Genomic DNA, 26,219 nt, shown 5'->3' with positions numbered 1-26,219 from the left:
GCCTCCAGTATTTTCGGCCTGCTTTTTGCCATAACCGTGAGGTAAAATCTGCAATCGAGAATCTGCAATCCAAAAATGCAGTCCAGCCCATAACAGAAATGTGTTAAGAAGTATTACAAAATTATGAAATTAGCTTACAAAATCATCTCAAAAATTTACAGAGGCAGGTCATAAACTTCTGCTGGGCCAATCGGCACGTAAGAATCAACGGGATCGAGAGAGCTGATGAATGTGCCACACGTGGCCATGATGTTGCAATCAGACACCCAAATATGCCTCACAAAAATTGATGTAGTAATCTGAGAGTAAAATAAGTGGCTTCGTGGAACAAATAAAAACACACTGCACGGATTTATGTCATATATTAATCAAGATTACTTATCAAAGTAAACCTATGTCACCTCCGATCTGCGCGTGCACATCTCACGAAGCTCAAAAATCTTACATGTGAAGCATGTGGCCATGAGCCCACAACCAACCATGTCTTAATATCATGCATCAAGTTATGGCAAATAAAGTAAAAATAAATTATATGCCTTTTTAATGATAAACACATGTCGCTGCCTCCTAGCTTACAGGAAAGAGAAAATGTGTTGGCTGAATTCTCATTTGTTTGTAATTTAGGAGAAGTGAACCTTCGAAACAAGGTCTGACTTTCCGGAGAAAAAATTACACACAAAAAACTAAACCCTATATACGTTCGGAGCACTACGGCAGTGTTTGTCTATGCGTTATAAAACACAGCCCAGCTTCCGATAGACAAGGCCTCCCGATTTTGCTGTTGGTGTTAACTGTCTTGTTCGCGTTTCATTTGACCCTGATGCTACATCCGTCGAGTCATTGAAGCAATATGTTATAAAAGAGACAGGTCTGCGCACGCTCGACCGCAATCACATGTGCGTTTCGCAGATTGCAGACGACGCGCAAAGTCAGAATATCGTGAGCTCATGCCCATCCAGTTGCCACAGTCGCTTTCGCTCTCCGCCAGCATTGCCACGTGACACGTAGGTGAAGCAGTGTTTCTGCCAGGAGGGCAGAAAAATCGAAGCTAAGGGGGAGGGTACAGCTCAAACTTGGAGAAAATAGAGCTTCTTTCCTTCTTCTATGAGCTCGAAGCTGCGTTCTGTAGCAAAATCGAGCATGGAGCATTTCGGCTTGTCGGAGTCGGTGCACTGGCTATCTAGAGCCGCGTTCAAACTAGTCACACCGTCGTATTATCGCAGTGCGCATAGCTGCTGTAAATCCGTTTACCTAGCTTACGACCGCGTATGCTCACACTGGCCGTTGCTAGATACGTTCTTTAAGACCGGTTAATCACCGCTCTGCTCGCACTTCTCAACATGGCGTCGGTTACCAAGCGGATGCTAGCGGATGTCGAGGCCTTCAAACTCAAAATGAGCTGATAATCGTCTGTGCGCTTAACCTACGTAGACGGACGCGTAATGAAAATTACTGCCCGTTGAGCACTTTTAAAAATTAGTCGAAGTTCATAAGGGAACACTCACAGCAATTAGCCACGCCTTTCGCGTTTTCAGCGCAGTATTCAGGGCATGCACACTCGCGCCCCTCTATTCCTCTATACTCTTAACCAATAGGTCACCCTATTCTGAAATTGTTAGTAAGGAGTCAACGCTCGAGTTTCGTCGTGGAGCAGCCATGTTGCGTGACAGGGCTTACAGCGTGGACGATCTGGACGCATCACATACGTTTTTAGAACCCCAGAATGAGTACCCTGAAGAAATGAGCGTGTTTGTTTCGCGAAGACAAATCTCCGGATGGTACATGTGGTGTTTTTAAAAACACAGCTGAACACAGCGATACATAGAACACACACACACACACACACACACACACACACACACACACACACACACACACACACACACACACACACACACACACACACACACACACACACACACACACACACACACACACACACACACACACACACACACACACACACACACACACACACACACACACACACACACACACACACACACACACACACACACACACACACACACACACACACACACACACACACACACACACACACACACACACACACACACACACACACACACACACACACACACACACACACACACACACACACACACACACACACACACACACACACACACACACACACACACACACACACACACACACACACACACACACACACACACACACACACACACACACACACACACACACACACACACACACACACACACACACACACACACACACACACACACACACACACACACACACACACACACACACACACACACACACACACTTTTGCCGTCACTATCCTGCCAATATGCGTTGGGATTCCACCTTCTCCTTCAATCCTTCAATAAGGAAACCTAAGGCGTACTAGCCAATTGTTCACCGACACTTTGATCGATCAGGCTTTCAAAATTACTCGAGTCAACTTATCCTTCTTTTTCAAAACTCCAACGTTATGAAGGTCAGCTGGACATATTTGTTTCTTGCAGTCTTGCAGTGCACCGCATGGTTAGTGGCAGACTTCTCCGATATAGCGGCGGCGTGTTCTTTGATGCTGACATTCACACATCTCCCAGTCTGGCCAATATACTTTTTGAAGAAGGAGATGGAATTCATACGCTCACTAACAGAGCACTGAAGAAAGAAGTTAGCTGTAGTGAGACGAAGTGAAGAGAGAAGGTGCGCATGTTTAATAATTCAGTTGCCAATGTAGCATCGTCCCCAACCCGCTTTGTGTTTGTGTCTTTCTTCGGTGCATCAGTTGTCTGTTAAACTGCGTTTTTTATCATGTTTGCAGACAAACTAGCTCAATGACCTACTGTCCGAATGGTAACTTCAACGCCTTCGCCTCATCACATAAGGAGAACGTATATGCTGCACAAAGATGGTATCTAGGAACGGTAATGTGAGGAAAAATGTACATGGCATATTGTACTGTGACGCAAACATATAGCCCGCTGTAATAGAAGACGATCTAAAAACTATTTAATGGCAAAGCGTTATTGACGGTAAAAATTTAAAGTTTGCAAATTATGTCTTCCCGATTAATCTCGCACAGTAACGAAAATGCTCCAGACTATCCAAAGCGACTCCCCAAAGCCCAAAGATGGTGTTATTTTATTCCTAACGGCTTAGTAGCATTCCTATAGGACACCTGGTATGTATATGTCGCTTGTAATAACGAAGAGGTTTACTTCTGCCGTGCGGGACGCGTGTTGCTTGTTTTACCTCAAAAGATACTCCAGCCCTGGAGATAACACGACAGCAAAATGCGCAAATTAATTTTTCGTTCCGTTTTTTTTTTTTTTTTTTTTTTTTTTTTTTAATGGAGAAAAAACGCGAACGGTGTCCACGTGCTGTACGATGTCGGTACACGTAAAAGGTAAAAGATCTCCAACTGCCGGAAATTGCTCGAGAATCATTCGCTACGGCGTCTGTCATATTAATGATTTGCAGTGGAACGTTAAACCACACTTAGGATAAACCCATACAATAAAAAAAAATCTTTTTATTTATTTTTCGAACGCTAGGCTGCCATGTCATGGCGTGCGACTCCTATCTCGCTTTCATGCTTCCTCTTAGTAGCCAGATTGGGGCGTGCGCCGCAACTACGCACCGCCACGAATTAAGTTAATTCAAAGGCAACTTTGCTATCCTGCCCTCAAGTCTTCACACTGGAAGCAAAGTGTGCTTTCACACTGCTATGAGACTTGATATACCGTACAACTTTCTGAACATCGATTGTGTTTTCATCATGATGCTTCTTCCTGAAATTTGTAAATGCTTATTTCTTTCTTTTCTTTCTAGTCTTTTCTCCGTTATCTTCAATCTAGGGAAATAAATTGGTGGAGTTTAACTCTTCTAAACCTAACTATATAGAGCGGAAAGCTCTGTTGGATGATTGCACGCAGCCTGATGACATCGCCGAAGCGTTGACGAACTCTTTATCTTCATCATGGCAAAAATGGATTAGTAGAATTTCGCTCTAAAGATAAACTCTAAGAATATTTGCAGGCAAGCTAAGCAGCAACTCATGAACAGAGGCCTGTATAGCGATCAAAGTAAAGAGGCGGGTGGAAGGATTCACCCTGTCTGTACGGATAGAACTGTCGCTCGGCATGCACTATTTACGTGCCCTTCTCTGCAGGGAATAAATTAAATGCCATCGACCAAACGGTGGCTAAGGTGCCTCGATACGAACAACAGGCGCATGACGGACGAAAGTAGCAAAAACAATGCCATTGACTGTTTTCTATTAGGATGACAAAGATAATGCCTAGAGAGACAGATAGATGAATTTATTGACAGGAAAGGCAGAAAGGTTGGCCAGAATGATTAAAATCTGGTCTGCTCTGGGGAAGGGGAGAAGAAAGAGAATCATGATGGATGATGATATGGGAGAAGGTAAATGAAGATATATACAGGCACGGCAGTTTGCTTTACAAGCGGAATCAAGTCCAGTGGCGCATAAAACGACGGCAAAGAGCTGTCAAGCTGATGAGGCCTTTTGTCCAAACACTTCAAGGAAATGGCTATCATATTTCTTTCACGCGCATACACTGGGCGCACCAATAATATATGGTCCACAGTCTCGGGGATGCCACAAGTTAACCATTCCAGGAGTCCACCTTTACAACTATAGGATACTGTCTAAAAGGTACTGGAAAGGCATCCCCATCAGCTACTTCATTGGCAAATAGGCTCCTGACAGGGGTGTGTTTTACACACTAGTATATTCCTGTAAGCGATATTCGTACATAAAGGCTAAATAACACATATTATCTGCAAAAAGCTTATCACATTTTCTTGATTGTAAGAACGAACATAGAGGTGCGTATAATTGTTACGTACCGGCACCAATGTCAGCCAAGTGTGACCAGGCCAGCCGAAAGAACTAAAAATTATGACTGAATTCATGCCAATAAGACAAGCTAAAATTTCGTCAGTAGCAGTCACAGATGGCATCTGTTCCAGACTCCTGATTTGTGTGTCATGAGTAACATAACCCTAGTTTGAAAGCTCCTATATAGAGCTTTAGCTTCCGGAAAGGCTTGAAATATCGCAGGACCACCGCCTCATCACTGCAAGCCTTTGGCAACAATGCAGTGGGGCTGGGGGATCTGCTGAGTGAAAAACAGAAAAAAAATTTGGTATAAATAAATTTATTCCCATCATTATTACTATTACTATTATACTCTTGTACGTAAGGCGCAAGCCAGAGAAAAGAGAATAATTTTGACCAACTTAGCCTCATTGATGTCTGTTGACAACCACATTTTTAGCTGTCGCAATGCAGTCTCTGCGACCTTGATTCCAACACACAACTTAGTGCACAAGAGCTGAGCGCAAAAGCCCATGAGCCACCTCGATGGGTCGAAAAGAATGAAAGAATGCCATGTGTCTCGTGTGCCATGTGTGCCATGTGTGCCATGTGTTCCATCGAATGCCATATGTGTGCCATGTGGAAAATCAGAGATCTTCGCGGCGTTATAACGGCAAGATCCCTTACACGAACTCACATATGTGAGTGTGTCCTTTAGACACCTTTTTCCTCGCGCTTCTAGTGTCATGTATTTATTTTTGTTTGATAATCTATTTGTTTTCTATTTATTTATTCAGCACCGCTAGAAATATTCCGTCCGCTAAGAGAGGGGTGGCTACAATATGATAAAAGTTCTATTCGTTGCAGATCAATGTCGTACTGTGGTGAGAAAAGAAAAATCAATGAAATGCAAAACACCAAAAACAGGATACACTGAACAATAAGCACTTATTAGCAAATTGGAACTTCTAAAAGGTAGGAAAGATACGCAGCAGTCACAGAGAATTAACACCAATAAAGTTATGCGCCGAAAATCGATACTTATTAACAAAATGTCACTTTACAAAAGGGTCGCAAATAAAAGATGCGCAGCAATCACTAGTAAGGAACGACGGTTGATACAGAAGATTCTGACACTGACAAGTTCACTAGCTCATTCCGCAGCCCGGTACACTCAGTCATAGCCCTAGGGAAAAAAGTTGGCAAATCGTGTAGCGCTAAACTGAACGTGTGTCTGCAATGTATTTTTATCTGTCTGTTAACGATGCTGATATCATTTTGAGACGGTGCAATTTTTTCTGCGATTTCTGTCATTTCTATGCATAAATTATTAGAACCGCTACGCCCACCTAAAACAGACGGCAGATGACGGTTCTCCCGAATCTTTTTACTAAGGCTTAATGAAGTTTAGGCAATAATTTATTCTGTTTTTCAAAAACCGTTGAACAGAAATTGGTTTGCTGGCCATGCTATCACTTTGCCAAGCAAACTACGTCACTTCATTTCGGCATGTATAAACACGACAAATACCCTGTTCCCGACAGCACAAAATTTTGCAGTGAGCGAGATCGCCCTTCTGTGCCGGAAATAAGGTGCATGCCACCGATCAAACATGACAACCCGAAATAATTGTTTCCTTTGATCCGCACTTCAGAAACGCCGCCTGCCGTTCACTCCTCGCAATGAAAGAGAGCATAAATTCTGAGAGGATGATACATCCGTTTAGAAGCATGCAGTGGGAGTTCTGTTTGGAAGCTGAACTATATATATATTCTAGTGGCGCGTGCACATTCGGAGCAAAACCCGAGTATTTCTGGCCGTTTCCGACAAACACTACGAATGATGTGCACAAAGCCACCATTTTGCGCTGCAAAGGGTATAGACGTCATTTCAGTGAGAGCGGCAGGTTTGCAGGCTCAGGCAGATACCAAGAAACCTCATTCATTTTTTTATTTTCTTCCTGTTCTGAACTGGTGGATACTTTGATGGTCGTCCGGCTCTAAAAGATTTATTGACTCGTAGCATTTCGATTTTTTTCTTCGCCTTCCTGAGTTCAACCACGCAACATCTACACCGAAACAGAATCAGCGGTGATGGCGACGCCTGTAGTTAACTTTTTTACCTTTTTCAATACCTTGACCTCTGTTTTCAGGTAAAGTAGCATCTTTAATCTATATCTATAGAGGCCAACTTCAAATTGCCCCTAGCTCCTCTAACGACTTTATTTGTCAGCTCAGTGTTCCAAAGATTTTGATGTTTCTTTGTTTCTTCATATGCACCCCAGCGGATTCAATTCTGCTGCATAAATGTTTTATTCTGGCTCAACATGAAGTTTTACGTGTGCCAAATTCGCAAGTGAATTTTTCTTCACTACAAGATGTAAAGCCAAGGCTGCGTGCAGAGGAACATGACCTTCAAGTGAGCCAGAGGTCAAACCACGAAACACGTGTCATGTAGCTATGGCGTTGTACCCCATGGTAACAAAGATCAAGATCAAAGGTCAAATTGACGAACTATGACGTGGGCATACAATTCTTTTTCACGTGATAATTGGGGTCACGTTGTGACAAGCATATAAAGAGGCATTCATTCAGTGATTACGAAAAAACATTTCACTCGGTAGAAACCTCGGCAGTCATACGGGCATTGCGAAATAAGGGTGTAGGCGATTCCTATGTGAAAGTTGTGGAAGATATCTATAGTGGGGTACACAGCAACCATACTTATGCATAAAGAAAATATAACCAAATTCCCATGAAAAAAGTGTTAGGCAAGAAGACACGATCTTCCAACTGCTATTCACAGTTTGCTTCGAGGAAGCATTCAGAGACTTGGAATGGGAGCAGTTAGGGATAAGGGTTGATGAAGACTACCTCAGTAATCTGCGATTCGCTGATCACATTGCCTTGCTAAGTATACTCAGGGGATGAACTGCCAATAATGATTGATGAACCAGACAGGAATAGCAGAAAGGGAGACTTGAAAATCAATATGCACAAGACTAAAGTAATATTCAACAGCCTCGCGAAGGAGCAGCAGTTCACAATAGGTCGCGAAACACTGGAGGTGGTAGGCGAATATGTCTACTTAGGACGGTATTATCCACGGATACAGGCCATGAAAGATCAATAACTAGGAGAATAAGATTGAGATGGAGCGCATTTGGCAAGTATTCGCAGATTATGACAACAGCTTACTGGTATCGCTCAAGAGGAAAGTATCTTACCTGTACTCAGCTATGGGGCTGAAACGGGGAGGCTAACGAAGGGTTCTCCTTATCTTGAGGACAACGCAGAGGGTTTTGGAACGAAAAGTGGTAGGTGTAAAGTTAAGAGATCGGAAGCGTGCAGAGTGGATCAGAGAAAAAACTCGAGTTAATAACATTCTAGACAAAATCAAGAAGAAGAATGGGCATGGGCAGGGCCGAGTGCGTAGAGAGGACAACCGATGGTCGCTTAGGGTAACAAATTGGATTCCAAGGCAAGGGAAGGGTAGTAGGGGGCGGCAGAAAGTTAGGTGGGTGGATGAAGTAAGACGTTTGAAGGGGTCAAGTGGATACAGCTAGCACAGGACCGGGATAATTGAAGAAATATAGGAGCGGTCTTTGTCCTGCAGGGGGTATAGTCCGGCTGATGATTATGATAATGATGACGATATAAAGAGGAGCGCGCAGCGCGCTAGGCCATTGCTGCGGCAGGGAGCGCGAGGAGAGGGATGCGCATGAAACTATCGCGTGCACGCTAGGTTTAACCGTAGCTAATCCACCAGCAATTTTCACTGCACCTCGTCCAGATTACCACGGCAACAGATTCAAGAGAGAAACGCGTGGAAGCGGATTGAAGGTGTTTCAAAGCAATGTCAGCAATAGTCATACTTCTTTCGAAACAGTGCGGCGTGTCAGATTTCACCACTCGAAAAGTGCTCGGAAAGACTCCCTGTCCTCTCATCCAGCGGCGTGTACTGTGGCAAACGAAGCCGATGCCTCCGCCAACGAGCCTGTCACCAATACACCCACACCAAACCCTCCAGATGCCCAAGATGCAGTCGAACCGAAACGTGGGGCAGAATCAATCTCAAAGGCGCAGTGGGAAGGTAGTAAATGTACTACATTCTCTGTCAAAACTTCACGGCACTGCAGGGCTTGCTTCTGGGCCACGCAGTGTCTCTCATTATGCACACCCAGCGCTCGAAATCTCTCGAAGGTACCGTCTTCACTCTCCCACAAGATAGATCTCCCTCGGACGTTACAAGGGCCTCACTACATGGCCCGGAGTCCAACCTCCTTTGGTTGCTATCGTTTGACAAAAACTCCAGATTCAGAACTGGAAACAGAGATTTGTCGCCTCGCATCCTACGGTCCTCTGTCAGACCGTTTTTTATGAGTCCATTGCTCAATTGCCTCGACAATTTTTGACGCCAGCTGTTCAGCCAGCAGCGATCCTGTTGGGGGTTGAAACTTCATTCTGCGAAGGTTCATGCCGGTGTTTTTGCCTCGTTGAAGGGTACATACATATGTGCCCCCGACCCGCACATCCGCTGCGTTTTCAGTACACGCTATACGCGTTGCATATGGAAAGGCGAGTGAGAAAAGCACATCCTCCCTTTTTATAATGCCTTTATTTCATTTTTCTGGTTATGGGCGTACAATTCTATTCAGCGGGTTCGCTATATTAAAGAGCACTGTCACGAAGTGCGTACAAGGAGCCGCTGGACATAATGCGCTTAATCGCCCTTTTGTGGCTCTTCGGAGCATTCACGTTCCCTTCATCCTGTGGAAGTGAAAGCAAGAGCGACGAACCTATTGATGCCATCAAAGTAAGTGTTCCGTCTGTTATATCGATCTTCGTCAAAGGCAGCAGAGAGGGCTGTAGAGAAGTTCTTCAATAAGCGTATTGAACACTGTTAAAGACAATTTTTCATCTGCCTTGTGCTTTCAGAGGGGTCAGTCTTTTATATTGAGATCTGACGCCTCTTTGGCTCTTGGCATGATCGTTCTGGAACAAGAAAATTGTCTAACCTAATCTCAGGCCTGAAATGAGGAAAAAGTCGAAATGAGAAAATTCAAGGTGATGTGGTTTAGACTTGAAGCCATTCGCCAGCATAAGAAAAAGAACACAGCGAAGAGCTTCGGCTGCTCAGTACACCAGCACACATCATATAACACGGAAAATCGGAAACAGACCTAAATATTGTTACGGACGACAAGGAAGAAGAAGCGGGCAGTGGCGCGGGCAGGAGCGCTCGCGCTAGGCCCGCCGCGAACATGCATTAAACGTCATCTACCATCGTCATCGGTCATGTTCTGTCTCCTGTATTCATCGGCTTGCCGCTTATCTACTTATTTTACGCCAGTAACAATGCCAGGAGAAATGGTTACTTCAGTGTGGGAGACTTTACCCCGATAAGAAAGAATAACGATCACAGAGGGCAGTATTTAAGCAGCTGGTGGGAATAACAAGTGCGTATAAACGATTAGTATACGTCAAGTTTTTTTTTTCTTTTGTGAAATCATAATTCACAACAATACAAGACAGGGACAACCCTATGTATATTTGATTTTTTTTATAGTTATGTGCCATGAGCCTGTAGTAATTCTAGCCCCACTATTCCTCAGAAGCGATCAGTTTGTGGTGAGATAGCACTAGCTAAAATATGCCATATAGCAAGGTTACTAATTGTAATTACAGGTGCCAGATGTCAAGCCCCGCAAAAATATTTTAGTTGCGCGATTTGATTTCCTTACACTCGGTGCTCTAACAATATTTAAGTGACGAGCAATAAATATTTCTATGCACACATTACGAAAAAAGGCTTAGCCGCAAACATTTCTGCCATTGTCAGATGTGCCACTAAAAAACGTAACTCATTCTTCCGTACAATGAAGGATAAACAACTGCAGGCTGAAATGTATGCATTGAAAGAGCTATAAGGCACATGTCTTAGTGAGCTTGTGTTTTCTAGGGCCCACATAACATCGCTAGGATTCACATAGATACGCTTTAAATATGATGAAAAAGCTGTATGCTTCATTTGTTTGTTGGATTGAAAATAAAATAAACCTGGTTGTGACACCATCGCAAACCAGCTAGCTTTTACGAAAACTTCACATATATGAACTTGCGAATTTGTCAGTCTACTTCTAACTTGCACTGATCGCGCACCATACGTGCTGTCATTATTTAACCGAGACAGAGGACACTCCTATCTTCCTTCTCAGCATTTTGCCAGAAATAATCTACTGCAGACGCGTTCTCGAAGACGTCAGAACTGTTTACAACAGCAGAGGAGGACACAATTCCTCTTCCTTTCATTACCTCGTTTATCACCACCATGCTCTCCTGTCAAGCTCTTTTTCATGCTTGATTTAGCTGATACTTGAAGCTCATATTACTATCTTCTGCTATTTATAATACACAAAGAATCACCGTCTCAAACAACCGCAAGAAAGAGATGTAAGTAAGCGCTCGTCCATGTCACACTCATCTTCGCGCTTCCGTTCCTTTTCATAGCATGCACCAAACAGCCCCTCAAAAAGACCCACATCCTTATTTTTCTGGAGGATATAAATAAATTCGGTGGCGTGAACCTCGCTCTATGTTGTGCTGTAAAGCTGTTCAAGATCCTTTCGTTTCAAGCATGACAGGCTGAGCGCTTTAGAAGAGATTCGCGGAGCCAACCAGGACATAGAAAAACACAGGAGAAAAAAAAAAGAAAGAAGCAAACTAGAACAGATTGTTTTGCATGCCTCTCTTGGGCATGTAAGCTTCATGTTCTCAGTTTATCACATTGTGAGAACTTGTTTGGTTGAGTAATTTTATCTGCGCCTAGGCCTTCACAGCAAAATGATTGAGGAGGGAATGAAAGGAGAGCCTCTTTCACTTGTGATTCAATAATTTCGCTTTCTCCTGCAGGCTATCGGCTCAGTGCCACATGTAGTGCTACTAGCAGCCACAAGGTATGCACCACTGCTGGAGTGCGTGACAGCTGATGTTACAGCGCTGAACGCCTCTGCGAGCACAGCAACATACACCTGGTACCTGAAAGGACAGACGTGAGTGTAGATTTATGAACCCCATTTTCCCGTGGAAACGCATCGTCGAAAAACGAAAGCAGTGTACAAACGCCAAAAGCAATAACGAACTGGCTTGACGCCTGAGCTGTCTCACTTTTTTCACTGGAATAATTTATACAAGTAACCTTGGCAGAGATTTAAGCAACGATGATATCATGCCGCTAATTTCTCCACATTAGACGGCGGTCATGAGTGCTTCATGGGACTCAGCTTACCACTCATCTATGAATTTACTGAGTGTGACAAAGTTTTGATGGACATTGACCGATTTATCATTATCGAAGGCCTCTCGTTCCGGCTCATTATTTCAAAGCTTCTTTTTAAAGCTATATGCTTACACTTTTTTTGCCAGAAGGCGTAATAGCGACATGTTGATTTCATACAGTGCGTTCAGGAGAATGCTCCAAAGCGGCTCTGATTTTAATCAGAAAAGATCTACAGAGTCGTATCCTGGAAATAGCAGCGAGATGGCTACACAGGTTCTGTAGCTTTGAAAAGGCTTGATCTTAAAGAAAGGTTTGTCCCGGAACGAATTCGGGCCCAACGCTTTTCTGGAGTTGTTAGCTTACCAGCAAAGTAGCAGAGAACAACAACGGATGAGCCTGGTATTGTCCGTAATGATGAAGGTGAGGAAGACGAAGTGTCCACATATGCACGAGATCGCTGCGGTGGTTAGGAGGAGGAGAAAAATTTTATTTACACTAAAATGATTTGGGAAAGGGAGGTGCGTATGGTTGTGGAGCTGCGTGGCAGACCCTATTCCAGGACCGCATTGGCCGCCGCCACTGCCCGAGCTCTCTGGACCAGGTTACGCTGGACACGGCCGCCTCCCAGCCCTCCCTAGTTGGCTGTTTTATAACTTCTATATTTGTATTTTGCTGGCAAGCCCACACCGTGTGGTATAGGTCAGCATACTGCCCGCATAAATTGCACTACCCGTGAATGTCGGGTCCATGTATTTTAGTATGGCGGGATTTAGACAACATCTGGTTTGGAGCCGTCTAAGGTGGCACTCCTGGCACGTACGAGCAGTTCAGAATCGGTTACTAGTAAAGAACAGATTATATGGGTGCCCGGTCACCAGGGGGTGGAGGGGAACGAGACCGCTCAAGCAGCTGCCCGAGCGTTCCTCCCCCGGGGTTCCGCTCGATCCTTCGGTTCTACCGAGGCAACCATACCAACCCCGTTCATACCTTATGCGGAGACTACAAATAATTTACGCCTCTACATGAGGGCACTCCCAGGACCCACCAAAGGCCACGACATATCTGAGGAGTGTCGTGGTTATAAAATCTTTTTAAAGCAAAAATGCATTTAACGGCTACATTTCTCACTTTTTTGTCTGTTCTTCCATCGCAAGGAAGCAACTAGACTGTCATAAATTAAGAACATCAGGTGAAAAAATTCACACTGAAACCAATTTTTTCAAGGAAGATCTTGTAATAAAAATATATAACTGAGGAGAAAAGAAAAGACTGCCTTAGATAGGTAATTCAAATCTCAAAACTGTCATGCTACCGAAATAGGCAACGAATGCTTGATCACTTGTTCAATTTGAATAAAGGGGCATAGGGAATACTCGATGCGAACTGAATGTACCTGGTGGTGTAAGCGCGTTTAACTCCAAGAAACATTCACAAAATCTTTTATCAGTTTATTACCATACAACATGTTCGCGGGATGACAAAAGGCAGACACCTTGAAAACGGTGCGTGTTATCTTTTTGGAACGCTCACAGGTCCCAAGGTTTGTGAGAAATTGTTATAAGAGGATGGCCCTTATATGAAGTGCCGAGTCCCTCCTGCTGAGATTATTGCAATAAAAAACCACTTGAATAGACGGGCTAGCGAAGTGCTTATGGCGTTATGTTTTACGAAAAGTTGTTGTTTAAACGCATGCCTCCTTTCGGTATAAAAAGAATAATGTTGTCGATGCCTTACGTAGTGCAGGAACCACTTCTTGGCAAATTATGTCTTAGGAACACATTGTAAGTTATTATTGTGATAAATTTTGTTTGGTATTGTGTAAAAACTGTGACTACTTTGTCTTTCTGTCTAGCCAGGGCAGACAAACTGAAGGAAAATCAGGGCTTCGTTGTGAGATATACAACAAAGGAGCAGACAGCCACTGACTCCAAAGCATCACAGGACGCTCCACGTCCGCCGCTATGGTGGAGGGTGGCGCTAGTGAAGAATCTCCAGGAATCGTTACACGTATCATAAACTTCTACGAAAGTGAAATATTAAACAGCCTTTGCCATAGTGACCGTAATTCAGTGTTATAACACTAGAGGCGAAATTCGGAGATCGTGCACATGACTTCGGATCCCATTGGATGCATGCGGTTGTTTGTTCCTCTACTTTGTAACCAATAGCCGCCCCGATTAATTATTAATTCGCATCCATCAACACACACACACACTAAACAAGCATCCGTACTTTCCTTTATGCCAATGACTGTTGACTTTTTGTAATCTATCTATCGGGCTGATACGCGAGATTTCGTGCGGGGAAAAATTAGTATCGGGAATCTAAAATATTGCACCGCTTATTCCCTGCTGTATATAAGAGAAGTAAAGAAACGGGGAAGAAAGCAGACCAAACATGCCCTTCATCGCTTATTACCTTTTGTTTGCTGAATGCTTATCTTCACAAACTAAGCCTGAGCCAACTCAACATCAGTTTTGTTTCTCAGATTTGTGATGATTCTTGGAAAGAGGGGCAGCAATAGTGGACGGAATAAAATTACAGCGATCACATCTTCTGAAAAAATGAACCCTCTTCCCTCTCCACGACCTATTCTTCGATCTTTCCGATCAATAAGGGCGATTCTGGCCCCACAATATATAACTTATCAATGCGGGTAGCTTCAAGACCCTGTTGAGAAGTATTCAAGGATGCGGGATCGAATTCCGGCCGCGGCACCCGCTTTTCAATGGAGTCGAAAAACAAGGCGCCCGCGTACTGTGCGATGTCAGAGCACGCTAAGGAACCCCAAGGAGTCGGAATTTCTGGAGTCCTCCCCTGCGGCGTCTCTCATAGCCTGAGTCGCTTTGGGAAGTTCAAACTCGAACAAAACGGTGCGGGCTAGTTGGTTCATCGCGCTGTGTGTGTCTCGTCCTCCCCTTTTTGTCCGTGTTTAGCTTGCGCTGTTTCCCCCTTGCGAAGTTAAAACTCATAAATCATCCCACCTGTTCAGAGGACGCTGGCATCGCCCGAAAGTGGCTGCTGACTCACGCAGGATCACAATCAGTACTTTTGCTGTGTTAAAGTGCCTCAATGGCAACAACAGTCGCACTACAGAAGGAAGTAGCAAATACTATATTACTGAGTATTTTCTATTAACATGACAAAGATAGTGCCTAAAAAGTACTACTTTGTTTCTACAGGAAAGGCATCCTCGCCGACTACTTCATTAGCGAAGAAGCTCCGGACAGGGGGGTGTTTTACATACGACTTGATTCCGGTAAGCGATATTTATTCGTATATAAAGGGTAAATAACACATATTACATGTGAAAAGCTTGCCTCATCTTTTTAATTATGAGAGGGATGGCATGCACTAAAGGGTGTTCGCATGTTGCCCCGACCCGGTGCAATCCTCTTGGGACCCTCAAGAGTGGGCACGTTACCCACACGCAGACAACGCTATGATCGCGGGTCACGGAATAACTGCCCTTTCCGACGGGGCTCGTGATTGAAAACCGTGCAGCACGATGAGCGTAAGCGTGATGCTAAGCACCGCTACCTCCACGTAAAAAATACAACTGAGGACGCCACTCTCAAATCATTTAACTAAGCCTTATAGTCAAGTTCAGTCAATAATTTATTCTGGTTTTAAAGATCCGTTATATCAAAATCTTTTTGCTTTTCGTGCTACACTTTGGTAAGATAAGCTCAGAAAGTAAGCAATCTATCTTACTTTTTTTTTTTTTTATAGCGCAATGCTTGTATAACATCAGAGAGATATAACTTGCGTTCTTGGCAATAACCTCCGCCTGCTTTAGCCGACGCGTCTGCTTTGCAGTCAATTTTAAAGCTGCGGATTGTATAGGCACAAAGTACCTTCTTCCATACGCTACAAAGTTGTGTAATAAGCGGAACCGAATGCAGACGGTTTGCCCACATCGACGTATTATGCAGGTAGCGTCAGCAATTAGAAGGTAATTCTAGATTATAATAGATATAATATGCATGTTTAGGTGTTAGTCGAATATTTTAGAGGAATCAACGAGGTGGAGTAGATTTGTAGTAAGGGAGTAATTACTTATTGTCATGCCACCCAAGCGCTGCCACACGGCAACAAAGGAAAGATTTACAGCTTTCCCATAAAATGCGTTTATAAAAAAGCGAATTTGGTCCTGGTACGGGGATCGAACCCGACACCACCGTCTTTCCCAGGCAGTCGCTCTACAAACTGAGCTAATCGAGAAGGCCAGCATATCTGATAAGTAAGGCGACAGCAAATTGATCAATGGTTCGAATTGGGAGTATGTTACCGTTTTTACGGCTTTGCTGAATCTTTCTAGCCCTGAACTGTAAGTAGTCTTTAAGTACAGCCCGAAAAACGTGAAATGTCAGTGCGGAATATGTTGGAAATATCTTGGTTTAAGTTCTTCCAGCCAAAATAGAAATCTATGGACGTAGTAAAAACTTTAAAAAGACATCTCTAAAGCTGAGACTCACTCCTGAGCAGTTAGCAAGGGCTCGAGTGGAGAGCGACTAGAAGCTGCATGTTTGATCACGCCAACACGATACGCAAGCAAAAGTGGATGTTTAATGATCTTTACAAAGATGTGAATCTCGGGTCTGCAGCCTGATCAAAGTCCGAAAACGGAAGCACCAGTGTGTTGGGCTTTTTTGCCCACATGCAAAGTCCTGCCCCACCGTTGTGTCTTCCCTGCTTGCAATGCGACGAGGTCCTAGTCCTCCGCTTAGTGTGTTCACAGACTTGAAATATTGCTCCAAATTAATTTATGATTGCTTTTATTGAATTATTTCCAATTTTTTTGTCTGCAGAGTACGCGCCCAAGATGAATTTGCTAAATAAGACATTAACGCGGCGGAAAAAAAAAATAATGCTCCAATGTCACAGACGTCAGCAGGTGCTATTAATTACAACTAAAATAATTCAAGCTGCTTTTTTTAACAAGCAATGCACTGCGATGTGTGATTATTTTCGCTAGCTGAAAACCAGGTTTACGTAACGCTAAATTAACGGGAACTGTCTGTTGAGGTACAATCGTGCAGATACAAGAAATAGAAAGAAAGAATGTTTATTACCAACACTCGTTTGCTTCTAACATACTCCGTTTAATGAATACACCTTGCCGCTATCCTGTGCATACTGTTCGATAATGCGGCGCGATTTTCACTTCCTGATCACCTGAGATATTTTTGTGCTTGAGCGATTGATATTTGTATTTGTGCGTGTCGCTCAGTGTTTACACAGCGCTCCCGATACAAAATCAGCAGTGACAGAAATACCCACGTTTTTCAATTAGTTCCGTTATCAAGAGTTGACAACGACAATTTTTCCATGTGAATTACAGCCCGATGTACGAAAGCGGAATGGGAAAGGAACCTGCGTTCTTTTCTCGCGCACGCCATGTCTTTAAGCTAGATACAATTTTATTACTTGTTTTTCAGATACTTTTGGACCAGTACCGACACAGGCACTTTACAGTGATTACAAGAATTGCTTAATTGAGAAGACGAAGTTTATGTCCGAGGACAGTGAGTGACTCGCCTTCAATTTTGTACCGGATTTCTTTTTCTTTTTTTTTGGTGTATACTAGGTCAAAATATATGCCTAGGTGTGTAGTGAGCAAGACATGTTCGAAGTCCAGGAGAACAGTGATCGAAGTTTACACAACCAGTGCAATGTTCAAGGCGTATACAATGAAGCAATTCGTTCGACACGATTGAGAGCCGCCAACGACTGACGAACGGACAACCCTCCCGGGCAACAGTGATAACATCACACTAATATATTTCAAAGATGCATTGTAGAGATGACCACACCAATCTAGAAAGATAGCGTTTGAGCTCAAAATGCTCGTCTTTCGCTGTACTGAGAAGCCATGAAGCATTGTTTACTTCAAATTTATTGCTACATTCTCTCCCAGAAAAGCCTTACAACCTCCGTGTAACGCATCGCGGAGATATCTTAGAAGTAGTTATGGAACAGGAATGCAGTGAAAGAACAGTAGACTTAAAGATCGAAACAGCTGCCAAACGTATCCTGTTCTCATAGTAACCTCTCATAACTTCCCTGTTCGCGAACGAAGTGAAGAAAACAGCTATGCAATCATTTCCTGAAAAAGAAAAAAAAAAAACACTCTCTTTTTTCTGAAAGGACCAAGAGATATGTATCTAATATTCATACGGCATGTAACAAGATTTTATCTTTCTCGTACAACAACTCTAGATGTCGTAGTCTAGAAAACTCACAGTGAGTGCTGTGGTACCTACAGTCTAGAAAATACACAATGATGTCATGGTACCGAGCACTCCGCTATAAATTTTATGCCTGCAATGTACTCCCACGAAGAAATGTGACAACATAGGACACGTATATTCGCAAATATATGCCCACTATACATAGTGATCCTTTCCATGTGAACATGCCACATAGGACACGTCTTGACCATTACACAAACCACATTCACGTCCTTATACGTACTAGACGCCCCAAGCGAACCGCACTCCTCCCGGTTCCTGGCATTCGGAACAATTGTCGTTTGTTAAAACTACAGTAAATTGACTCTCCTGGACGATGACAGCTACAGCACTCTATATAAAGGCTTTAATCACGTCATATATGAACTCTACGAAACGAAGTTATTACGTAATAACAATTTTGGCTTCCAGCTTTCAATTGGCCTCAATAATGGAACGCGATTTGAAACTGCAGAAGAAACAAGCTCTACAGAAAAACTCACCAAGATCAGAAAAGCACCATGACTACGTGAAGATCAACACCAGACACTTTCGGTAGTTTACAGCTACCAATTAAACTATGCTAATCACAAGGAGCACGGTACACGTGATTTTAACTTCACAAATTTGGATTCACTATTCGGGGCACCGTAATGGAGGACTGCGCAATGAGTTCGATCAGACATTTTTTTTTGCGTTGACATTGTACAGTACAAAGACGCCATTCGTTTCATCTCCATCGAAACGCGGCTACAACAGCTCAGAACGGACCCGCACTCTCGCGCTCGTCTTTCGAGAGGACTAATACGTCTGAGACATCCCGGATGAGACAGGCAGAAAGAGAAAAGACTTCGCCAGCCTGATACAAAGTGCACTCAAACTAAAATTGCTTACATGCCTCGCGCTAAAATTAAAAGACCTGAGGCGTGGTGTTCAGTCATTGTTTCCATAGCGCGCTGTTTCCATAGACTGGCTGGCACAATATTCAAGATGTCTAAATCGACAAAAAACAACAACAACAAAGCTTATTTGTTTTAGAGACCGACACGAACTAGTTCTAAATGCGTCCCTTTCTTGCTTTTCTTTCACTGTAACCTATGCACTGTCACATGCCATCTGAATCTATGGCAAAGTCCAAAGGAATAATTGATAAGGATATAACATGAAACCATGTGCAGCATATCTGCAATATTCTTAGAGCTGTGTCAGTAATTATATACAATCCACGGTGTAAAGCGATAGTGCACTTAAGTCGATCCATATATAAAGCACTGGCTGAATTAATTATTAAAGGCGGTAATACAATATATGGCGTTTGATCGGAACACAAACTGGAAGCTATAAATCACATAATTAAAACAATAGTGAACAGTAACTTAAGGTAGTACTTTGCAGCAGTTTGACAAGCAGGAGCGATAAGACCTGCATGGTATACTGGAAATGCGGAAACTGTTTTGTTAAGCAGCACTCACGCGTCATTTTTTTACAAATGCCTATAAAGTGCGTATAAAAAACCTAGCTGTAATAAATACCGAAAAATACGTTAAGGCCTGATGTGTTACAGATAACGGCAACACGTGAAGTGATTTTATACGTGCCACAGATATTTGATGAACTTGGTGTAGGCTGTAGGAAGTAAAAAATGACAAAAGCAGTAAACAAATTGTACTTGTTTTTACAGGTCAATCGCTGATGACCGATTTCATATCGAATGCACTTTGTTTGATCGAGGATTTCATTACCTTCATGTAGATATTCTGTCAATAGATTTTGACACTACTGATGCAAATCAATTGTTATATATTTATATTTTTTTTCTTCATAGCATGTATTCTTCATCATAAGTGTATCCATTGCTTTAAAGGGAAGCTGCCCCGGTTTCAGATATCGATGAATTTTGAGCGGATGAATGATTATAGCTCGCACTTAAACCATGCGAAATATATTGGCGCTAGCGTTTGAAACAATGGCGCAATTAACAATTAAAACAGCGACGGCTATCAGGTTTCACCGCAGTACACAGCGACGGGTGGGGACCCATGATGCCGTCATTGACTGTACAGGTACGTTTCCTGCATAGACACACTTGGCTTGAAGAAATAAAAACAAGGCTGCCGAAAACGAATCCCTAGATATGTTGATTAGCTCCGTCAGAAAAGGTGCAGCAGGACGAGGGTGAAGGACACGATCAGAAATATTACCGTCCGTGACGTCATCACCAAGCTTCTCCCCAAATCTTCATTGCTATGAGGAGAAGCTCGAGGTTTAATCGTCGATTACGCCATCAATTTGAACGCTAGCGCAAAAATACTTCGCGTGCATAACCTATAGCCTATGTAAATTTGAATCCGTGAATATCAAAAATTCTCGAAAAGTGATGCAGTTAATCTTTAATATCTGCTCTATTCAGTAACCCCGCCGCGATGACACAGCGGTTAAGGTGACCGATTACGGTGTGCCGGAGTAACCGGGTTCAAACATGACCGCCGGCGGTTGCGTATCGATGGAGGCGAAACAAAGAAGTGTCCGTGTGCTATGCTTTGTCTGTGCAAGTTAAAGACCCCCCCCCCCCCCCCCCCCCCCCCCCCCGGTGGTCGAAATTAGGACGTAGCCCTCAACTACGGCTTCTCTCTCGGCTTTCGCCCCCGTCTTCTTCTCTTCCCTAACAACGCAGTTCAGATGTCCACAGAACAGTGTAACAAATACTCCGTCTTTAGTTTCCTGTTATTATTATTATTATTATTATTATTATTATTATTATTATTATTATTATTATTATTATTATTATTATTATTATTATTATTATTATTATTATTATTATTATTATTATTATTATTATTATTATTATTATAATAATCTGGAATAATCTGTCTTCAAGTCTGGAAACAAAACTGATGTTTCCAATTATCGTCCGATTTCTCTTCTATGTGCAACCTCTAAGCTTTTCGAATTAGCTTTGCACAGCGTACTTTCCTTCCATCTCAAACATATCATAGTACCGAATCAACATGGCTTCATGTCGGGTCGCTCTACTTCCACCAACCTAGTCACGTTTATGACGTATGCCTCTGCAGCAGTCCTTCAGAGGGGTCAGGTTGACACTGTGTACTGTGATATGAGCAAAGCTTTCGACGTTGTTACTCACTCACTACTTCTTGAAAAACTTCTACTCTCTGGCGTTGAAGTCTCTCTCGTAGCCCTCCTACGCAACTATCTCCTTGATCGCTCCTGCTTTGTCAGTGTCAATGGACAGACTTCTTTCGTTTACCCTGCAACGAGTGGAGTTCCTCAAGGTTCAGTACTAGGCCCGCTTCTCTTCTCCGTTTTTATTAATGATGTTTCCTCGGCGATAAAGAACTCCTCGTTTCTTCTTTATGCTGATGATATAAAAATATTCAAGGTAATACATTCTTTTCAAGATTGCGTGTTGTTGCAATCGGACATATCTGCTTTTTCTGATTGGTGTGCGATGAATCGACTTACCCTCAATTCTTCCAAAACTAGGGTTGTGTCCTTTACTCGTAAAACACATAGCTTTCTCTACCATTATTCTGTCAATTCTGTGCTGTTGGATAGGGTTGATGAAATTAATGACCTTGGTGTACTTTTTGACCGCACCCTCAGCTTCTCCTCTCACACTAAACGCATTGCTCAGCGGGCTATGCGCACACTCGGATTCGTTTGCAGACTTTCGAGAGAGTTCCATACTCCACTTCCGTTCCTAAAACTGTACCTGTCCATATGCCTCCCGGTCTTGGAGTATGCGTCGGTTGTTTGGAATGGCACTTGCAAATCGAACTTGGACAAGGTTGACAGAGTACAAAAAAAATTTTTACGGATATTTCATTATCGCTTTCCTTTTGCAACTTCCCCCTCTCGCTCCACCAGGAGCGCCCAACTGAATCTTCCTTCCCTTCACTGCCGTCGTATCAGACTTGATATCATATTTCTGTACAAACTCCTTCATGGCCACATTATGTGCCCTCAGCTCTTAGAGTACATCCTACTGCGCGTTCCGCGAAAGAGCATGAGGGAATTCAGACCATTTCAGGTTTCTCCTCTTCATTCCCACTCCCCTCTGGACAGGATGCAGTGGTTATTTAACTCTTTTTGTCCTCACCTTGACATCTTCCAAAACTCGCTCTGTTCATTTACATTGGATGTTCGTAGCGTTGTATTCTAAATAGTACTTTATCACATATAACTCCCACTTTCTAGCCTTAAATTGTATTTACTTCACTTTTTGCTTTTTCTCCTGTTCAATGCTGTCTGTATCTTGAACTACTTTTTATCCGTTTCTTGCTTATATTTCAACTTTAAACTTTATATTCGAATCTTACTGTCCCTTGTTCAATTTTACTTCTTTATTGTATTATTCTGTATTTCTAGCCTGTGTTTTAAGTACCATGCACTTGTTGCGCCTGGAATGGTTGTTTATTTTATGTATATTTCTATATTACTATAATCAATGTCAGTCATCTGTTTTTTTTTTTTCCTCTTCTACCTACCGTTCTTTTTTTTTTTTATTTCCTGGTGTGCTAAAAAATTCTCTCACTGTGTATATAAGTGATGATACTCATTGTTTGCTTAATTTCCGTGATACTTTTCGTCTCAGTTTCATTTCATGTATTATTTATTTCTTTTTTTTGTGTTCTCTCTGTGTGTGTAAACATGTTTGTGCTTTTTCATTTTTTTTTGTGCTGCAGCACAAAGACCACATGGTTGTTCCTGCGCACATTAAATAAAGATTGATTGATTGATTATTATTATTATTATTATTATTATTATTATTATTATTATTATTATTATTATTATTATTATTATTATTATTGTTATTGTTGTTATTATTATTATTATTATTATTATTATTATTATTATTATTATTATTATTATTATTATTATTATTATTATTATTATTATTATTATTATTATTGTTATTGTTGTTGTTATTATTATTATTATTATTATTATTATTATTATTATTATTATTATTATTATTATTATTATTATTATTATTATTATTATTATTATTATTATTATTATTATTATTATTATTATTATTATTATTCATTAGTTGCTTATGCAATTTCACTCCTTTGTGGCAAATTTTGTACACACTTAGTGATTCGCCGTGTCGTGTGCACAACTAACAAGCATTCTATGCTAGCGTTGAACAGGAAATGAAACGTGCACCAAAAGAATAAGCATAAATTTTGATTTGATGTTATATGTACAGACGAATACGCTCAAGTGAACTGGCATCTTCTATTCGCTTGGAAAAAAAAAATTCTTTATTTGTTTAGCAACCGGAATAACAACAAAACCGAAATCTATGCTTAGTTCTTGTGCGGTATTGCAATGGAGGGTGGCACGCATCTCCCGCATAGACATCTTCCAAACCCTCCTTAGCCATGCGACAGCACGCCGCATAATATCCGAAGTTGACATTGCTGTATACATCTACGACGTAATAGTGGGTATAATAAAGAGTGCCCTCTACCAACCATGCAAGATCTCCGCTTCACCTTGTGGGTGTTTCTAACGGGGCTTTGGCTCTGCTCTCAGAGCCAAACGCTTTGCCGCTAGCTCGGGTCATAGCCGTGGCCGTGAAGAACGACACACCAGGAACAGCCAGCAGGCCAAGGTGTATATTGGGAGCGCCCAATGTCCTACCTCGGTCTCGTACAGCATCCTTGTGCCCCGGCGTCGCCTCGACGACCACTGTAAACGATATTGCTGCCCGGGTACAGAAGGCTGTTCCCTCGCCTTTCAACAGGACTATGCCAGCATCGCCCTGTTATTGCTACAAAGCGATTACAGAACCAATTCCCTAGTCTCTGCGTTGCGTGTTTAGAAACGAGAGACGTGCATTTCGGGCTCGCGACCGCTGGCGAAACTGGTTTCAGTTGACGTTAAAGATGTAATAGCGCGAAAACAACGAAACTGTTGAGCGAGATCGACACTTGCCCCGACTAGCAACAAAATTATTTATTGCTACAGACAAGGCAGCATATACGAAAACGAGACGAGCAATTAAAACATGCTTACCATTATATATATATATATATATATATATATATATATATATATATATATATATATATATATATATATATATATATATATATATATATATATATATATATATATATATATATATATATATGTGTGTGTGTGTGATATACAGTGCATACATATTGTTACATTGCGACAAGCAAGAAGACGGCCCAACATGGCGACAGGGGTGAAAGATGATTTATTGGCTGACCTAGCGGAGAACTCCTCTCGTGCCACTGCCGATCTTCTTCGCTGCACTTCCCGGGGCTACCGAGCGATCGTCCCAATCGGTTCGTTGAAGACGATGGTGACGTGTCGGTGAGGATGTTGAAGAAAAGATAGAAGAGGTTGATTTGCTTCCCGCCATGAAGAAGATGACCACGATAATGCATGCGTGATCCGCCTCCCCTTGAGCTCTTCAACCATCATATGCCAAAGCATCCATGGAACTGGTGGCTCGAGGTCGCGTCGGGTGGCTGGGCTGGGGTTGCGTGTTCGTGTCCTTCGGGTCGTTCGGGTCTTCGCTCCGATTTCGTCTCTGGTCAGTCCGTCTGTGCGCTTTGTCTTCAGATCCGGGCTGGGGGCGGGACGGCGGTAGTTGCGGTTGGTCGGGCAGGATCTTCTTCGCAACAATATCATGCACTGCACAGTGTCGTAGCGTCTCCGCATGATCACTTGAAGATGCAATGTACTTAAATCTCTTTGGAGCACTTCTTTGAAGCTCCCTAAACTCTTCAAGTTCAATCGAGGTGTCTAGAACACACAGTTAGAAAACGGATTCCGACGTCAGTGGCCACCACTACACAAGCGAGCAGACTTTAGTCATAGCTTGTTTTTTAAATATATTTTTTTCAGCGTGGTTCGTAATTACGGATGAGATGCTTATGGAGAGTTTTGATTTGGAAACAAAGGGTTCATATTAACGAGGCATGACAACTAAGACAACAAAGTTTAGTTGCATTTTTCTTCTCGTTAATGATACTGTACGTGAATCACCACGCGGTTTCAGCATAGAACAGCTAAAAAATCTATAGTTGCATTTTTACATTACTTTTTCGATTTCATCAGCCCAGCAACTACTGTGACGTCAAAGTATAGTCCGCGTGGCAGAATGGGAAGACTAATACGATCGTAGATTTTTTCCCTACTGATTTCTTTTACCCAGGCATAGTCTAAGTATTTCGTCTAACACTGGCAAATAAATAAATTTCCAGAAATCAATGGTAAAGTATGGACAGAAACGTCGCGCACTGCCGACTCCCCGAGCGAGTCATATACTGCTTTATCCCATATTGCAATTCCAGCAAGCAAAAAAAAAAAATAATAATAATAACAAAAAAGTAAAATTGCGCATGCATTCAGAGGCCTTCAGGAAGTGAAGCCTTAAAAAGAATAGCAAAAAAGAATGAACGTACAAGGATGTACCCTACCGACGTGACCCTAATTCGTTCTTATTTCTTCTTTGAACAGTATGCTTGCTGTGGGTGTCACGGGAGCCACAAGCTGTTGTTCCCGAAGAATGCTTCACTGCGTTCGACGAGAAGTGTGGCGATATCGTGCTGCTTTACACGGATGATGCCTGCAAGTGAAATCGGACCATTAACGCCTGCAGAGTACAGCTATTGAAGAAATGTGCGAGACCATTTTGACGAAAATAAAGCTGCAGAAAAGTGAGTGCTGTTGCCGAAGGCTTTGCTTTATTTTAAACGCTAAATCTCAAACTCGTGTTCCTTATCTCGACCGCATTGAGAAAATTTCATATTCGTGGGCCATAAGCTCAAAATTAGGAACATATAAAGGAA

General features: G+C 42.4%; 1 protein-coding gene across 1 annotated transcript; it reads left to right on the top strand.

Annotated features, from left to right (window-relative positions):
* The first annotated feature begins 9,381 nt into the window (after positions 1 to 9,381).
* On the top strand, positions 9,382 to 26,077 carry LOC146208829 (uncharacterized). The gene is made up of 5 exons (XM_084587327.1): positions 9,382 to 9,664; positions 11,761 to 11,900; positions 15,310 to 15,386; positions 17,569 to 17,655; positions 25,888 to 26,077. The coding sequence occupies exons 1-5, from the start codon at positions 9,566 to 9,568 to the stop codon at positions 26,004 to 26,006; spliced, it is 522 nt and encodes a 173-aa protein (XP_084443453.1). The 5' UTR covers positions 9,382 to 9,565; the 3' UTR covers positions 26,007 to 26,077.
* Positions 26,078 to 26,219: the final 142 nt, after the last annotated feature.

This window comes from Amblyomma maculatum, chromosome 1 (assembly GCF_055883805.1).
Source record: "Amblyomma maculatum isolate TAMU_Amacu chromosome 1, ASM5588380v1, whole genome shotgun sequence".
In the NCBI taxonomy this organism is placed as follows: Eukaryota; Metazoa; Arthropoda; class Arachnida; order Ixodida; family Ixodidae; genus Amblyomma; species Amblyomma maculatum.
Note: the sequence above shows the minus strand (reverse complement) of the source record. Positions and strands in the feature narration are given on the sequence as shown.

Bases quoted from the DNA above. Each gene is read 5' to 3' on its own strand.
- LOC146208829 (XM_084587327.1), top strand. From the start codon at position 9,566: ATGCGCTTAATCGCCCTTTTGTGGCTCTTCGGAGCATTCACGTTCCCT. The intron at 9,665-11,760 runs GTAAGTGTTCCG...TTTCTCCTGCAG, and splicing joins AACCTATTGATGCCATCAAA to GCTATCGGCTCAGTGCCACA. The intron at 11,901-15,309 runs GTGAGTGTAGAT...TTGTTTCTACAG, and splicing joins TGGTACCTGAAAGGACAGAC to GAAAGGCATCCTCGCCGACT.